Genomic DNA, 18,808 nt, shown 5'->3' with positions numbered 1-18,808 from the left:
TATATATATATATATATATATATATATATATATACACACATTTAAATACAAAATAATAAAATATAAATTAAATTGATGAATGTAAAAATGTTATGAGGTTACTATAAAATGCTTATTATTTGCTGCATTACAGCATCACCGGTTAAAAGCAGTATAGGTATATCAGACTATAAATAATAGTCTACAAGGTCTATGGATAAGGTTTGCCGTACTTGACCACAGATTGACAAAGTTTTCCAACAGGAGTAGATCTTCTCAAACTGATTTCTGGGTAACAAATCAACTGGCACAATTCTAATGGAGAGATTTAAAGTGGATCTTTTTGCATCTCTCTCTCCACAACCCCCTCTGCCACTGCCTGTTCTACACATTTTATGAGGTTTTAAAAAAAAGACAATTCCCTCTCCTAATGTATCCTTATCCCTTGTTCCTTGCAGGCAGTGGCTATCTAAGGATAGCCCACCCGGAGAGGACAATGAAAAAACCTGCACTCATATATTATTGAAGGACAGAAGTGCCTTCACAGATATCATGACTCCTGGAGACCTTCTGGAAAAGTATCATAATAATTAATGTCTCCTCTCTTGAAAGCTATGGACTGGGAAGTTGCCACGGAGTGAGATATATTTCACATTTGTGAGTATACTTGTAAGGCTGCATTAATCTTTCATGTTTTCTTTTTTAATCTCTATAGACAGAGTTCATAAACGTTTGGTGGCAGGTAGATTTTCTGCTCTATCTTTTGAAAGGATTAATATGTGAAATCTCGCTGCGGTGGCATTTAAAAAGTCACAGAGGATCAATCATATACAGATTATGTGACAGATTTTCTGTGTGGGGTGATTTCTCACAGACTGGACATCTATAAATGCAGTTGTCTTATTATCAAACCACATTTATTTCTAAATGCATATTTCAGCTATTAATTTGAGGCATTTAAAACAATGTCTTATTCATTTGGGAAGGCATTTAAAAAATTGAACAGCTGACCCTCTATACCAGGGCTGTCTAAACTCGGTCCTGGAGGGCCGGTGTCTTGCAGAATTTAGCTCCAACTTGCTTCAACACACCTGACTGGAAGTTCCTATGCCTAGTAAGAGCTTGATTAGCTTATTCAGGTGTGTTTAATGAGGGTTGGAGCTAAACTCTGCAGGACACCGGCCCTCCAGGACCGAGTTTGGACAGCCCTGCTCTATACAAATTTCACAGGTTTCACGATCTCAGATGCCTGTCTGTGTGACGTCACAAAAACAGGTCCTTCCCACGATAGTTTGATTGACAGTAGCGTTTCAGCACAGACTGGACTGGCGTCTTAATTTAGACCCGCCCTGAGTGAGCTGTCATCAGTCCGCCATTGTTTCACCACCAGAGCAGATGTAGACAAACATGACTCCTAACTAAGCGATCACGATGAATGCGGCTAAAGTAAACAGTCTCTCTGACAGCAGCTCGGAAGAGAGGGGCGGAGTCAGCAGAGATCATTAACATTTAAAGGAAAATGCTACAAAACTGCGTGCTCTGAAAAGAACTGTTTTTTTTTGACAGGGTAAAAGTGTTTTTTACACTACCATTGAGAAATTTTAACCAAACTATGTTACAGACTTTTCATTAAGACCCTAAAGAATCATATCAACTTGTGGAAAATGGGCATCCTATGACCCCTTTAAACATTATGACTGTTTTATTTTTTATTTTTTCAAATATTTTCAAATCACGTTGTCTTTTGAACCCCACTGTATTTAATCATAAGTTTATTATATACTGTATGTCACATAGAAATTATCATTTTTGAGATGCATTTACACACAATACCTTTTTAGATATAAAAGCGTGATCATATTTGGGGTAGAAAGTCTTGTCCTAGTTTTCTCAGTTGCTGCTGGTTGTGTGTGGTAGATGGTACCATATCTCCAGAGGCTGTAACTCTCTGGACCATTAATTGAAAGTAATTTTAGATTTTAGATTTGTTCATGTAGAGTGAAGATTTTTACTGAATGGCACGAGAAAAAGATAGATGGTTTTAATATAGGTTAACTGAATCTCTTGTGAATCTTTTGCACATTTGAGTGTATTGCAGTTATTTAATCTATTATCTGGGCACTCAAATAGTTGTTTATTTGTTGTTTTCGCTTCTTACCTGCAGCCATGATGGTCCTGTTTCTAGTTTCAGCAGCTCTCATTTCAAACAGTTCCTCTCATGGAAACCTGACCACAGGTATATCATCTCCAGATATCTGTTTTTCATTCAAAATTATTTATAAACAGGCCGACACATAATCTGTATCCAAAGAATGTCTGGAACTTGAACATTGCACATTTTAAAATATGAAAATGCTTGCATCTGCCAAATTGAGTGAAGTTATAGCCAATGTTATCCAGTTTAAATCCATTCTGCAGAAGTTTTCCTTCTTGAATAAAGCCTGCAGATTCCATCTGGGCCTGCTGAAAAGCCTGTGGAGAATCTTACTTCACTCACTTCCATTGTCTTTCTCTCTGTTCAGAGTCTCCAGCGCCTCAGGGCTCACATGTCTTAGCCTCAGGCCTCGTCACCTCTCTCCTGCTCGTCATCTTTCTTCTCCTCATCGCCTACATTCTGAGGTAAGAAAACACACATACCCCAAAACATTCTATCCGAAACAAATAACACATTATACATTATATACAGAGATACAATGACATATATATGAGTGAACAGCCCTTTTTTGACCCCCACTGTACTCAGCTGTAGGCTTTTATAAGTCTGACCTACAGTGTTGCCAACTGCTGTACTTCCATTCCTTTATTAAACCTCTTTGACCAGATAGGCCTGTACGAATATCTGTTTGTAGGCATCTAACTAGCTGCTCTCTTTACATGAAAAGTGCTCATTTGTCTAGGCCAGAAATTTCTTCCTTGCCACTCAGTGGTGGAGCAAAGCTTCCATCATTATCACAACATCAGCTCAGCAGTTACAAATGAAATAATAATCATACCGCTTATAGATTCACTTTCTCTAGGGCTCCTCTACATCTTGTTTGAAGTACTTACAAAAACTCTCACCCCTCACTGTTCCTTACCTGCACAACTAACACTCGTTCCCCTCCAGTGTTCTTCTAGAGTTGTATGTGAAGTGCCAGTGACCTCAGCACTGCATAGTTTCATATAGACCACAAAAATATTAAGCAGCACAACAATAGGAAATGTTTCTTAAGCACTAAGTCAGCATATTCGAATGATTTCTAAAGGATGATGTGACAGAAAGCTGCTGAAAACAGCTTTGCCATCACAGGAATTAATTACTTAAAAAAAATATATTAAAATCAAAAATAGTTATTTTAAACTGTAATAATATTTCACAATATTGCTGCTTTTAGTGTATTTTGATCAAATAAATGAAGCCTTTGTGAGCATAAGGGACTTCTTAAAAAAAAAAAAAAACCCAGCCCCACACATTTGAACAGTTACCTACTACTCCTGTGAATTGTTCACATCTTGCTAACATGATTTGTATCCAACATTACAAAAATATTTGCAAATATAGTGCAAATACTTTAATACCCTCCATCTGGAATATTTACATTATTACATTCTTTTTGCCAAGAACATACATGTACAGTACATGTTAGTTTTTATCTTGTACCATTTCCTGGATGTGAAATACTCAAACATGCCATTTATAATACATTATTATTTTATGTTATATTACATTATTTGTTAAAGATGAAGTATGTCATTTCTGGGCCTCCAAATATAACTGCAAAAATAATTGCAGGTCTGCCCAACTAGCAGTTACCAAGGTGTAATGATGTGCAATTTTTTGGATTGATATTAGACCAATCTACATTTTTATGTAACTGACTTCAATGATGACAAGTCTTGAAAAAAAAAAATGATATGACTAACTTGTAAGACTAGTCTAAGCTTTTTATGCAACTGGTCACAGGTTTTCAAATAGGTTTCTGGACACTCCCGCTGTCCACCATTGGTCGGTACAACAGATAGCCCCACTCCAATCTCACACCACTGGTTGTGATCAAACAAACAAAGCAATGTTTTGAAAGACAGAGCCATAGAGGCACAGTGTTTACCCATTTTTTAGGGAGTCAGCCTACAAAAGGCTTATAGTTGTTGCTGCCTTTTCAGCTGAGAGAGAATAAATTATTTTAACAAAATAAAATAGCACACTTCACCTTTAAGAGTATGTGTATGCGTATGTGTCTGTTTATGACTCTGCTGAGTTGCTCCAGCAGCAGCTGCATGTGTAGGGAAATGTGAAAGCAGTTGTGATGGTGTGTCACAGAGTCATTCTCTCTCAGCTGCTCTGAGGAATCAGAGCACCAAACAATCTCCCATGAGAAAGAACTTTAGATTTTGGTGTGTATTGTGAACTTTGTAATTTTTACTTTTTGTTTTGTTTTATCTCTCTGTAAATGTCTTACTTCAAAATCTCTCAGGTTTAGAGAGCAAAGGAAGGATCTTGTCGCCTCGGTTGACAAAAAGTTGCCAAATGGCTTTTTGGAAGATCAAGGTATGTTTTGATTTGTCAGATTTTTTGTTGTCATTTTGTATTAAGCCTATATTTTTAGAACAAAGCTTTTAGAACTTTTAGAAGGCATCTGCTTGAGAGATATAAAACAGAACGTCTCTCTTTCAGCCTGTATGTTTTTCTTCTTCTCTCTGTGTCAGAACAAACGGTGGTGCTCCTCCCCAGATCACCCTCTCCATCAAAGCATTATTTCCCCATCCCTCTGGACTCCCTGGAGGAAGAGTTTCGCCTACGCATGGCAGATGATGGCAAACTGTTCAGAGAGGAATTTAATGTAAGAGCTTAGACACACACAAACTTTATCATTCTCCACATGCACACTAACTCCAGTTTGTTTTCTTATACTCACATACTGTTTTTTTCTTCTGCTGCTTCTCTTTTACAGTCTTTGCCTTGCGGTTTTGGCTGTGGTACCTTTGAAGAGGCGAGTAGAGAAGAGAACAGAGAAAAGAACAGATATCCCAATATTCTGCCCTGTAAGCATTCCTCACTCTTTCATGGACACTTGCAAACTTTACAAACAATGTGAAAGAGCTTGTTTTGTGTCATTTAGGTTTAGTATAATTTTGTAATAGGGGCTGTTAGGATTTGAATGGAGGAAGTTGGTCCCTAGAGTTGAATAAAACACATCTCTTCGTTTCCTTCTCAGATGACCACTCAAGAGTGCTGCTTTCACACATAGATGGATATATGGGCTCTGATTACATAAATGCCTCTTATATAGATGTGAGTACTTTCTCCATGCTTTTGGGAAAAAAAATAGGAATTACTTCCTGTGATCTAATATATTATGTAAAATATTATTATAAGACTTTAATACCTTACATATGTAATACCTTATATATATAACACCTTATATAATGCCTATAATACCTTATATCTTGACATTGTACATTAATGTACTTTCCTGAGTCTTAGGATTGATTCATTAATCTTTTCTATAGGGCTACAGAGAAAAAAACAAATTTATTGCAGCTCAAGGTATGCACAAATAGTTTCCCTCTTCCCTCTTTCCCTCATTTAGAAGGTAATTTAATCAATCAGATGTAAACATTCTAACCTTAAATGACCTTTAATTCATCTATCTTTTGTTTCTCAATATTTTGTCTTATTTTCAGGCCCAAAACCAGAGACAGTGGGAGATTTCTGGAGGATGGTTTGGGAGCAGAAATCTGCCACTATAGTCATGTTGACCAACACAAGAGAGAGAAAAGAGGTAAGAGAAGACATCGCAAAGTAACACCAGAGAATGAGTTGATAAGTGTTTAACATGCAGAAAGTTATAAAAAAGGGACAATATAAAAAAAGAAATCAAAACAAAACACTACTAATAAATTGCATTAATCAAGTATTTGGTTAAATATCTGTGTGTGAAATGCAGGAAAAGTGCTATCAGTACTGGCCTGAGCAGGGCTGCTGGGTCTACGGCTGTGTGAGGGTGGCAATGGAAGATGTCACAGTGTTGGTGGACTACACAATCAGGAAGTTCTGTGTGCAGCACGTGAGTGGTCATTTCCCTTAAAAACATTACAGCATCAGTAATCAAATGCTCTGTATACTATACTGATATACTAGTACACTAATTCTCTTGACAGGTCTGTAATTTAGTAACCAAGAATATTTTACACTCTTGTGGAATCAGCCAGGCCATTAAACTGAGTATTTGCTGTGCTATTTATACGTGTTTTGAATGCAAACTGGTGTGATTTTGCAGCATGCTGCTGATGGCTGCAGACCTCCAAGGTTGGTCACTCAGCTGCATTTCACCAGTTGGCCTGATTTTGGCGCACCCCTCTCCCCTATTGGCATGCTTAAGTTCCTCAAGAAAGTCAAGACTGTGAACCCTGCCCACGCTGGACCAATCATAGTGCACTGTAGGTAAGACTGCTGGCTATTCTTAAAATATATTTGCCTACAGACTAAGGGGTCATTCACACAGAATGCATTTTCTATTGCCCTGTGGTACTTTTCCATTAGGGCTGCACAATTAATCGAATTTCTAATCGCAATTACAATTATGGATGCCACAATTACGTAATCGTTCAAAGCGGCAATTAATCGTTCAAAGTCCACTTATGTTATTCTGCACGCTTAAGATATGTTTTTTTCTTTCTACATGTTATCTTAAGGGTTTTTCCATTGTTTTAGTTTTAGTATAACATTATAATGCCATTCATATTTGTACTTTTTTTATCATTTAAAGAAGAAACCAATCCGATGTATATTTGACATTTGAGGCTTAATACTATAGAAAAGCACTAAAGGTTTTTCAGTTAGAGTGTTTTCAGCTTGTTTATTTTCATATAAAAATACGGCATGCAGTTGCATCAAACAATGGTATAAACATCATTCAATGTAAATGGAGATAATCGTAATTAATAATCGCAATTACAATTTCAAGGGAATAATCGACAATTATTTTTGTCATAATCGTGCAGCCCTATTTCACATTGTTTTTCTATGTAAATGCGCTAGATGGATGAGTTTGACCGTCTTGTGTCTTTTTGCAGTGTCTCGCACATGACGTAGTGTTCTAAAAACGCAGCACTCAAGTTAAAAGTTCAACTTTTAAAGACCTTTTGTTTTGAGACCTTTTGATTTTCCAATTCCACACATTCTGTGTGACAGGCCCCTAAGAAAAGGAATGTATATAATGTGTTATATACAACAGTCAATTAGATCTATAGGGATGCCTTTCAGCATGCTAGTGAGTTAAGAGCTATTTATTGGACAAAACAATTGAAACCGTGAACATTTCAACTATAAAACAGTCTGAAATGCAAAGTATGCAGAAACAACCACCAACACACACATCTTAAGGCTCAGCTGTTAAACGGCCCCCTCATGTGGGATTGTTAACGCCTCAGCCAGAACCACCAGAATTTCCCACTTGTTAAAGTGTGAAAAGTCCCTCATTGCAGTGAAATGGCAAACTATAACTTTTTCTGGTATGCTATACAGTAAAAACCTGCAATGTTCACAGCATTTTGAATGTTAATATAAAACTGATCCCATGTTTAATTGAACTGAGATAATTATCTAGCCCAAAATAGTAATTCAAATGGAAAAACCCTGCCGTTTTTACTACATTGTCTCATTATCCCTCATTTCATGCCCTACTTCACATTTCACGACTCATCTCATTTTCTCTCTGTATAGCGCTGGGGTTGGCAGGACTGGGACGTTCACTGTGATTGACGCAATGATGGATATGATGCACGCTGAAGCGAGGGTGGACGTGTTCGGCTTTGTGTCCAGAATAAGAAAGCAGCGCTGTCAGCTCATTCAAACAGATGTAAAGGAATTTCTGCAGTCCCTCTGCTGTGTTTGACTCATTTCAGCAGTGACTGGCCGCTGATATTCCTCTCTTTCGCCCACAGATGCAGTATTCGTTCATTTACCAGGCACTTTTGGAGCATTACCTGTATGGTGACACAGAGTTAGACATCGCTTCTCTGTAAGGCCACCTCCACAAACTCCACAACACACACACACAAATGGACCGAGTGGGTCTGGAGGAAGAATTCAGAGTAAGAACCACATCAGTTACACTTATTATAGGATTTGCTAAGCAATAGCATGGAATGATCTCATGATTTACTATGAACATACAATGACAAAAATGAAGTGTTCTTTTTAACACATTGTTTTGTTTGGAATTTCCTCAGAAACTGACTAATGTCCGCATAATGAAGGAGAACATGAGAACCGGAAATCTGCCAGCCAACATGAGAAAGAATAGAGTACTACAGATCATCCCATGTGAGAAGAGGGATATATATTTATATAAAAAGATTAATCACTTTCTTTCTTTCTTTCTTTCTTAATGTAATCGTTATCCTGTCTTATTACCAGATGACTTCAACAGGGTAATATTATCAATGAAAAGAGGGCAAGAATTCACAGACTACATTAATGCATCTTTCATAGATGTAAGTATATGTTTCATAAAAATGTTTACATATTTTATATATATATATATATATGTATATATTAATATATTTATTGATAATTAAACAGAACATTGGGAAATGTACTCATAACACTATGGTTTACCTTTGCAGGGTTATAGGCAGAAGGATTACTTTATAGCAACTCAGGCACCTTTAGCTCACACTGTGCAGGACTTCTGGCGCATGGTATGGGAGTGGAAGTGCCACTCCATTGTCATGCTTACTGAGCTGAAAGAAAGAGAACAGGTACAGTGTAACGGTTTATAATATTTATGCATTAATCAACATAAAGAAACATGCAGTTACTCTTCCAAATTTCTATGTCCAAAGTATTCACGCATTCATTCCTTTCCAACAACTCTCACTTCAGGAGAAGTGTGTACGTTACTGGCCAGCAGAGAGCAGTGTTTCATTTGGAGAGTATGTACTGGAGCTGAAGAGAGACACACTTTGTGAGACTTTCAGCATTCGAGACATGCTGCTGTCATATGCATCAGTGAGTTAAACGTGCAGTGAATTTGACCATTTTATTGTCCATCACACGCTTCACTTAGGAGCTTCCTTTATTTTGCTCAAATTGATGCTAAATTGGGCTGTTTGCAGGAAAAGCAGACCCGTCTAGTCAGACAGTTCCACTTCCATGGTTGGCCAGAGATTGGAATCCCATCAGACGGAAAGGGAATGATTGACATTATTGCTGCAGTGCAGAAACAACAGCAACAATCTGGAAACAACCCTATAGTGGTGCATTGCAGGTACTCATACACTCTCTATATCACTTACACACACACACAGTCTTTCATATTGTTCAACGGATTAATTTTTTTTGTATAAAGTTTGTAAAACCTATCATAAAAGTATGTTTTGGGGGGCTGGGAACATCAGTGCTGGTGCTGGTCGAACTGGAACCTTCATTGCCCTCAGCAACATCTTAGAGCGGGTCAAAGCCGAGGGGTTACTGGACGTATTCCAGACCGTGAAGAGTTTACGCACTCAGAGACCACATATGGTCCAAACTGTGGTAAGAATGTGAAACACTATGCATAGTTCACATAGATCTGATGGCTTCACTATTTTATTATAATATGGAAAATAGCAATAATAATAAAATAATAGAGAATGAGTAGGTATTTTGGCTTTTGACTGTCATTGTGTGAATTATGATATAATGAGGTTCCATTTGTCTTTTCAGGAACAGTATGACTTCTGCTACAGAGTTGTGCAAGATTTTGTTGACATCTACTCTGACTATGCTAATTTCAAATGAGTGCAGCTTACCAACACACATTTATATTATATTTAAACTGAAGAATTTTACTGTGGCTTAGTGACCTCCATGCACTTGACATTTTCCTATTCTTGTTATATGCAGTAAGGTAATATTTTGGAAATGACCAGACTCCAGTGGCTTAACCACGTCAAGTTTTTGCATTAAGTTTTTGTTACATTTGTTTAAGTATTCAGTATGAAAAAAAAATTTTTCTTTTAATTTGACCATAATATTTAATTTGTACATTAACAAATTTTGTTTTCTACAAAGTTATTTTTTCTTTAAAAATTGTTCACAAGAGTGTAAAGCATTCCATTCTCAGTATTTGTTCCTTCTATTTTTCCTCCAGGTTGATTCCCAGAAAAATTCTGCATGGTTATTTGTGTGCACCAGTGTACTAAAAGTAATTAAGAAACTTTCAAATTTGAATTGTATGGCAATTCTTGGCCAGACTCTAATTTGCATCAGCCCTGATAAGTCACTTATGCCATATACCTGCTCTTCACCTCAACATCACCTTCACAACCTGACTGAGATGTCCAACCACTTAATGAACTTTTAGCAGTCTTTAAGGATTCTGTGATGATAATGCTGTTTATTCCTATGACTTTTCAAGCCAATAAAATACCCAAGAGGCTCAAACTGTGACAGGGATACATATATGGATTAAAGCATAAAACATTCAAAGGAAGTAATAAATCCACAATGATATTGGGTTGAGGAATTAATACATACCATAAACAGGTTTAGTGACATCTGTGAAACAACAAAGGAATAGTTTTCTTTCATTATTCCCTACAAACACTAAATAACTTGTGTGTTTTTGTCTGCTTGTTTGAACAAGGTCAGGTAAAAAAAAAAAAAAACTCATCTGTGCTGTCACTGCAGTGACTGCGAGAAATTAGAAAATGAGGAAAGACATGCCTTAATCCTGAATAACACCATTTTCTGCAATAAATGTTTCAATACTTGTGCCTGGGTGTGTGTGCGTGTGTGCAAATTATTTTACTATAAAAAGTCAATATAAGCAGCTTTTAATAGCTGCATACTAGTTTTGCAGGTTGTAATACACACCACTTTGCATTTGATATTGTTAATGCACAACAGGTTTGTAGTGCACACTATGTAGTACATCAGTTGTACTGTAAATTACAACTGCTGACAGCAATTTGTCCCTCGATAAAGACGTTTTACCCATAAAGAAATTAATAATAGGCTACATGAAACATGTTTCATGTCCACTCACACGAGATGAAGACTAGGTAACCTAATACAAAAGCGCCTTCATGTCATACTAGTGTATTTTAGTGTACATGTCTTTTTATAATTACATTTTAAGTGTTGTTAATTTCTTTATTTGTAAAAACGTAGTAATTAGCAAAATAATAATAACAATAACAAAAGTGAGTGCACCTTTAAGACTGTAAAATGAGAGAAATCCAGCTTTCTCAAGACACACCCAAAACCACTGGGCGTGGTCTGCGTCCTGTGATGAGTCCACAGCATACTTCTAGCATCGCTCTATGGCGTCCACAACACTGAACGTAGCGATCGAAAGTCCCAAAATGCTACAGAAAATGGCCTTTGATAGTTGAAGGCCGTGTTTTGAGTTGTTTATTAAAGCTCTGAATATGGAGAACACTGTACGAACAGCTCCATGTCATACGTTCTTCTAGTGACGCAGAATTTATGGGTTCGCTGGGTCGCGAGGAAGAATAAAGAGAATCTTGAGGACTCCCGCTGGATCGATGCACAAATTGGATAATCAAATAGCTCCTCGCTAACCGTACGGAATTGGAGGATGGCTGGAATTATTGGGAACAGTTCAACATCTGGAATGGGTGACATCATCCAGCTGAATGTCGGAGGAACGAGGTATGCTGAAGTCATGACTTCTTTACATGAACTCGGAGTCAAAACAGTTTTATTTGAGATCAAAGGCTCCGTCACTGCGGCGGATTTTGACTTTGATGTGACGCCATGAGCCTTAACATGTAACGGTAACATAGTGTGTCCGCTAATCATGTTTTAAACTATAAAGCACATTTTGAGCTCAGACTACACGTCTTGAACATTACTATAACTGTTATTACGTTACATTATGCGAGTAAGACTATTCAGTTCCTTATTTCATGCCCAGCTTTTACATGTTCTACAAGATGTCATCAGAATGTCCAAAAACCTCTAAAATAGCATCATAATTGTATTAAAAATATAAACAACTGAAGAAATACCCTAGTTAATACTATAGTTATTTAAGTTACTATATTAAAACTGCATTAAAAATAAATAAATGACAATGACATTGAACGCTTCTTACTGTAACTGTAAACTGGATGATAGATAAGCTCACCCAGTAAAAGAGAAATGAGAAGTGATTGTATCTAAAATCTTATCTACATATTTTCAGATTTAGCACGTCAAGGCAGACTCTGACATGGATTCCTGACTCTTTCTTCTCAAGGTAAGATAAGATGTCTGAAGCAGCAGCACCACAGCCTTGATGTTTTTCTGCTCAAGTTTTTTTTTTTTTTTTTTTTTTTGGACTGGGAGGAAGTTTTGAGTTCTGAAAGTTGAAATATGCTACATCAGTCTTAATAGTTTAAGGGAAAATTTGATTTGTCATGATTTGTACACTTTAATAGAAATTCCAGAATGATAACACAGAGATCCTCTTTGTATGCATATTTGTTAAACCTCTATCAATTCTTCTTGAATAATAAAACTAATGCAGTTGTTGTGTTATGGACATTGCATAGCTTTGTTTGTGTAAATGTGTTTTGTGCCTAGTTTACTTAGTGGAAGGATATCAACACTACGGGATGAAACTGGAGCCGTGAGTAGAAGTCCTAAAAAACAGTTGTACCATTTATTGTGGGTTGTTTGTTAAAAAAATGATCATTTAAAAGTTTTCAGATGCAATAAAATTAGAAATGTTATCCAGCTCTGAATTAGATCTTTTCTTTTCTATAAGATATTCATTGACAGAGACCCAACAGCATTTGCACCCATTTTAAACTTTCTTCGAACTAAAGAATTAGACTTGAGGTGAGATATAACATATGCCTAATTGTTATCCATTACATATCCCCAAAATATATAGTTTGACGTGTCTAATATACCTGCTTTCTCTGATAGGGGGGTTAACATTAGTATCCTGCGACATGAGGCAGAGTTCTATGGTATTAGACCCTTAGGTATGGCATAACTGGAGTGGATATATTTATTAAAGGGGTCATATGATGCTTTTTTAAAGATCATTATTTGGTGTATTTGGTGTAACAGAATATGTTGACATGCTTTAATGTTCAAAAAACACATTATTTTTCAAATACTGTACATTATTGTAGGTCCTCTATGCCCCGCCTCTCTCAAACGCTTCGTTTTCTACAAAGTCCCTCCTTCCGACAAGCGCAGTCTGCTCTGATTGGCCAGCTGACCCAGTGCATTGTGATTGGCCGAACACCGCAAGCACTCGTCGGAAATGTAACGCCCCTTACCATAATTGCGAGATTCATCTTTCATTGAGCAGCAAACACACAGCAGTTCTTCTGTTCTCCTAACAGATACGGCAGTTTCTCCTGGTTTGAAAGAATTTGAAATGTGTGATGGATCTGCTGTATTTTATCATAGAACACTGTCCGTTCTGTTAGGAAGTGCAGTTCTGTTTCCAATATCTCTTTGGTTTTGAGACTTTAGTCTTTGCAACTTCAGGGATCTTATCTATGCACAATCAGCGTATAACACTCCAAAGAGAAAGGAAAACTTGAAATCGCATCATATGACCCCTTTAAAAACTGTTGACAGTAAAAACAAATGTGAGTGAATTAGGTGCAGCACCTAATTTATACATGTATAATTCTTACCTTCCGTTTCTGTTTGTCACCGATATGGTTAGTCCGACGCTTACTGCTTTGTGAAGAACGGGAGCGATCATCATGTGGAAGTGTGTTGTTTCATGGCTACCTCCCTCCACCAGGTAGGGTGAGAGTAGATCTGTAGAAGAAGGAGAAAAAAGAGTCACTGTTTCATCCTCTGTGCCAAATATAACACATCAGGATGAGGCTGGTATTTTTGTCCTTCAGCTCTCCCAGCGCGGAGCAGTGTAGGTGGGAAGGCTGCAGCTGTTGCAGGTCCAGAGGAGCGCTCAGGCCCCAGTGGCGCGGAGGGGGGTTACCCACGTTCCTGCCCTCAGTCTTCTCTCCCTGGACCCTCTGGGGTAGATGGACCTGAAACAAGAGTAAACAAGGGGGAAAAAACAAGAATTTCCACTGAGCATGAATATGATCTCAGATATTCTCCGTTTGTGTTAACAGTGTTTATAAACCTTGTTATGTAATATTTTTAATAATTTTATTGTGGTTTTTGAAATGTAGGAGAACTATAGAACTGGGTTGGCCATAGCTGTCTCAATGCAGACTGGAGAACAGTATGTGCTTCATTCTGGTATGGACAGGCGGAGGGGTGGGGGTGCCATGAAGACAAAGTATTCCCCTTACAAGCAGTGGTGCAGTATGGGTGAAGTCATCGTAAAAGGCCTTTTATATCCTCTGTGCCCAGCGAAGTCATGTGAGGAGAATGATGAAAGAGAGATGGAGAAAGCAAGTTAATGGACAGGCCTTCCTTTTAACCATTTTATTGCATTTTGGTGCATTTATATATCGCAGGGCAACATTTACTGAGTTCACATCACAGAGAATTTGGATAATAATTGTATAATAATTGACAGAACAGAAAAAAAATGAAATATGTGTTTGCAGAGGATTTGTTGTAATGGTAGAAAAAGAAAGTGACGATAGCCACTAAAAACAGGCAACAGCCAGTATTTAAAAAAATATAAAAACAACACATAATGAGCTTCTTGTTGTATCATATTATTAATTTTTTTTACATACATTTGAAACTTATTACTTGTTTTTAATAATATTTACTTCAATACTATGGAAGTCAATGGCTACCGTCAACATTTCAGCCTACGTGTGTTTCAACATACTAAGGTATTGTTTTGGATTTTTTTTCTATTACAATAGGATCACCAGTGGACCCTAGGAAGGTGCTGATTGTCGCTGGCCATCATAACTGGATTGTAGCTGCTTATGCACATTTTGTCATTTGCTACAGGTAAAGCTACAGCTCACATGACTTTGAAATATAAAATAATAAGAGTTATACTCACCATTGGTAGACTGTGATTGTTATTTAGGATAAAGGAATCATCAGGCTGGCAGCAGGTGTTTTCCAGCCCTTACCTGGACTGGGCCATAGAGCGGGTGGCCCTCAATGCAAAAGTCATGGGCGGCCCACATGGAGATAAAGACAAGATGGTGGCAGCGTCATCAGAGAGCCGCATTATATTGTGGAGTATCCAGGATGGAGGGAGTGGAAGTGAAATAGGTGGGAGGACAGAACAAAAATGAAATGCGAAGTCACTCATATGTGTCTATTTTGTGAGATGATGTTTCTTTGTCTTTGTGAAGGTGTGTTCAGTCTTGGAGTACCTGTTGACTCTCTGTTCTTCATTGGGAGTCAGCTGGTCGCCACCAGTCACACGGGGAAGGTGGGAGTGTGGAATGCCGTCACCCAGCACTGGCAGGTAAAGCTATTTAAATTTTATACTACATGCAAACATATTATCAGGGTTCATATTTGATTACTTTATTTGCAATATATCACTTGTACAGGTGCAGGATGTGGTGCCCATCACAAGCTGCGACACTGCTGGCTCCTTCCTCTTGCTGGGCTGTAACAACGGCTCAATTTACTATATTGGTAAGCTGCTTATCTTCTTCTAGATTGCATTGAATTTATTTTTAGATGACGTGAGTCGTTAATGAAACACTACCAAAAGTTTGGGGTCAGTAAAATGTTTGTTAAAGAAATTAATGCATTTACTTAGCAAGAATGCATTACATTGATCAAAAGTGACAGTAAAGACATTTATGTTACAAATATTTCTATTTTGCATGAATGCTGTTTTTTTTAAACTTCCTATTATCAGAAATAATGATACATGGTTTTCCATAAAAATATTAAGCAGCACAACTGTTTTCAACATTGATAATAATAATAAATGTTTCTTGAGCACCAAATCAGCATATTATATTGATTTCTTAAGGATCACGTGACACTGAAGACTGGAGTAATGATGCTGAAAATTCAGCTTTGCTATCACAGGAATACATTAGGTTTTAAAATATATTAAAATAGAAATTTAATTTCAAATTGTAATAATATTTAACAATATCACTAACAATATTACTGTTACTCCATTCAAAAACATAAAATCTTTTGAACAGTAGTGTATTTTAATTTTGAGTTTACTGTATTTAAATATGTACATTGCAAATGTATTAAACCCATTTTACGTTTGAAATGTCACCACTGTAACATTTGAAATACCTCTAATATGTACTGCGTAATATGTTAAATGAGAAGATGATAAAGGAAAGACTTAACCATTTTCTCTCCACTCTCAGACATGCAGAAGTTTCCGCTGAGAATAAAGGACAATGACTTGTTGGTGACGGAGCTGTACCACGACCCATCGAATGATGCCATCACGGCCCTCAGTGTCTACCTGACTCCTAAAACCAGTACGTCCAACGATGGTTAATTAGTCTAACTAGGAACAATGAAGTGGTGAGTCTGACCAGTCACTGATCTCACAGGTGTGAGTGGGAACTGGATTGAGATCGCATATGGAACCAGCTCAGGGGCCGTGCGTGTCATCGTGCAGCATCCAGAGACTGTTGGATCTGGTCCACAGCTCTTCCAGACCTTCACTGTCCACCGCAGCCCTGTCACTAAGATTATGCTCTCTGAAAGGCACTTAGTTTCCGGTAAAAACTACTCGGAAATAGGACGATATAATGCAAAATGTTGGTGATCTATAAATTCGGTCTGTTTTTGTTGAAGTGTGTGCTGACAATAACCATGTACGCACATGGACGGTGACGCGCTTCAGAGGCATGATCTCCACTCAGCCAGGATCTACTCCGCTGGCCTCCTTTAAGATCATCTCACTGGAGGAGACAGAGAGCCATAGTAGCTATTCCTCTGGCAATGACATCGGTGAGAGACTTGTAAGGCTTGTAGCTTTCCACTGTATCGGTACAAACAGAACTGAAAAGCTGCTATTGTCCTCCATTATCCTGTGAGCTTAACTGCTGTTGTAAGCAAACCAATAAAATATCACTTCATCTGCTGTTTCTATTCAGGTCCATTTGGAGAGAGAGACGACCAACAGGTGTTCATTCAGAAAGTCATTCCTATTACCAACAAACTCTTTGTTCGCCTCTCCTCTACGGGAAAAAGGTACATTTTGAGACACATTTCATTCTTAGACGAGGTGCACACTGCATAATATGCTGAATAAATATCTCATTATTCACTGTTGCCCTAACATTGTACGTGTACTATTAAAAATGGTGACTTAAAGAGATAATCCAAACAAAAATTTAAATTCTGTCATTTTTTACCAATCCTCATGTCATTTCAAACCTGTATGTCTTTCTTTGTTTTGTGGAACATGAAGATATTTAACATTTATTTGTTTTATACATTTATTAATCTTTTTATCCCTGTATTTCAGGATCTGTGAGGTGCAGGCTGTAGGTGGCACCACCATCACGTGTTTTACAGTGCGAGATTGTGAGGGCTCGAGCCGCATGGGCTCCAGACCCCGCCGTTACCTCTTCACTGGCCATGCAAACGGGAGCATTCAGATGTGGGACCTCACCACTGCCATGGACACGGTCAACAAGAGTGACGACAAGGCCAAGCGGGAACCAGGTCTGATTATTACTGTGGACAAAATAAGGAAAATAAATTGTCTATTTGATAAAGTTGTGAAATGATGTTACCTGTCTGCAGAGGTGGGAGGTCCAACTGAGGAGGAGCTGCTGAAGCTGCTTGACCAATGTGATTTGAGCACATCTCGCTGTGCCACGCCCAACATCAGCCCCGCCCCCTCTGTGCTGCAGCACAGCCGGCTGCGAGAGTCCTGCTCCAGGTACTGTAGTCCAAAGGCTTATTCACAAATCTGAATTTTAAAACAAGTCAAAGTTTAAAACTTCAGTCAAAGTCTGAAATATTGTAGTGCAGTGATTTGGAGGCTAGTTGAACTTCTAATTGCTCAGATTCTGATTTTGCTGTCATTCTGGTATTCAAGCTCAAACAGTGATAAAATTCAGCACATATGAATAGCTTTGGTATAAAAAAAAGTTCACGTTTTATATTGATGTAAATAGACCTTAAAGGGATAGTATACCCAAAAATGTAAATTTACTCCATAGTGACCACAGCTGTCAAAACAGCCATAAAACGGTGTGACTGATGCTATATTCCAAGTCTTCTTTATGTGAAGAGACCAAAAAGTTTGTTTTTCACACACAAATCTTTGAAGACACATATTAAAAAAAAAATTACAAATGATTATGGCAAACACAAAAGATTCCCTTTCATGGGAACTTCGAACTGCGTCCTCTAGGGGTCGCTATGGGGAACGCCTTGTCGTGACCCGTGTCTGAAGCATACATTGAAAAAACACCAACTCGTTGGCCGGCGACAGCCATGACGTCACTACCGGTGTGACTAAAGTATAAATAGGCGCCGGGAGCACACATCATTCTCTTCTTCGTCTTCATTGACTGTTTTGTTTGAAGCGTGCATTTCCAAGGAAAAAGTAAGAGCTATCTCTATTTATTATGGCGAGCACTAGCAGAGCATTTAGAAGGTGTGTGCATCCGTGTCATCGCTATTTGACATCAGATGACACACACGATCTATGTGTTGTTTGTTTGGGCAAAGAGCACGCACGCGATGCCTCCGAGGGGGCAATCGGCGAGCACTGCGAGCATTTTTTCCAAGGGGAAAAAGCTCCGCTCTCGTTGTCTCTTTTTTTCGAGGAAAGAGGGGCAGCCGTCTGCTTCCCGCGATTCAGGACCCGCCGCTGCTGAGGCACGGAAGGGAATGAGCTCGTGGGGATCGCAGGTGGATCTGGCCGTGAGTTTAAAGGGGGGTTTCCTTTTCGCGATCGTCGGCTGTGCACGAGAGTGAGCC

The 18,808-nt window shown here is 38.2% G+C and overlaps 1 protein-coding gene and 1 pseudogene across 1 annotated transcript in view; both read left to right on the top strand.

Moving 5' to 3' along the window:
• The window catches only part of LOC107694678 (receptor-type tyrosine-protein phosphatase epsilon-like), a 21,876-nt pseudogene extending 11,928 nt beyond the window's left edge, over positions 1-9,948 (top strand).
• A 1,298-nt stretch (positions 9,949-11,246) lies between these two features.
• LOC107694686 (BTB/POZ domain-containing protein KCTD3-like) overlaps positions 11,247-18,808 on the top strand; it is an 11,308-nt gene continuing 3,746 nt past the window's right edge. Inside the window, exons 1-17 of the mRNA XM_016494382.1 lie at positions 11,247-11,623; positions 12,159-12,212; positions 12,539-12,584; positions 12,723-12,796; positions 12,887-12,945; positions 13,647-13,727; positions 13,834-13,982; positions 14,772-14,869; positions 14,952-15,142; positions 15,226-15,341; positions 15,430-15,517; positions 16,225-16,341; positions 16,417-16,587; positions 16,664-16,819; positions 16,966-17,062; positions 17,340-17,539; positions 17,621-17,759. Coding sequence (XP_016349868.1) covers positions 11,550-11,623; positions 12,159-12,212; positions 12,539-12,584; positions 12,723-12,796; positions 12,887-12,945; positions 13,647-13,727; positions 13,834-13,982; positions 14,772-14,869; positions 14,952-15,142; positions 15,226-15,341; positions 15,430-15,517; positions 16,225-16,341; positions 16,417-16,587; positions 16,664-16,819; positions 16,966-17,062; positions 17,340-17,539; positions 17,621-17,759 — 1,910 coding nt within the window. The 5' untranslated portion in view covers positions 11,247-11,549. The remainder of the gene's footprint in view (positions 11,624-12,158; positions 12,213-12,538; positions 12,585-12,722; positions 12,797-12,886; positions 12,946-13,646; positions 13,728-13,833; positions 13,983-14,771; positions 14,870-14,951; positions 15,143-15,225; positions 15,342-15,429; positions 15,518-16,224; positions 16,342-16,416; positions 16,588-16,663; positions 16,820-16,965; positions 17,063-17,339; positions 17,540-17,620; positions 17,760-18,808) is intronic.

The sequence above is a fragment of the Sinocyclocheilus anshuiensis genome, unplaced genomic scaffold, assembly GCF_001515605.1.
Source record: "Sinocyclocheilus anshuiensis isolate Anshui unplaced genomic scaffold, SAMN03320099.WGS_v1.1 scaffold942, whole genome shotgun sequence".
NCBI lineage: Eukaryota > Metazoa > Chordata > Actinopteri > Cypriniformes > Cyprinidae > Sinocyclocheilus > Sinocyclocheilus anshuiensis.
The sequence above is the reverse complement of the archived record's forward strand: the minus strand, read 5'-3'. Positions and strand labels throughout refer to the sequence as shown.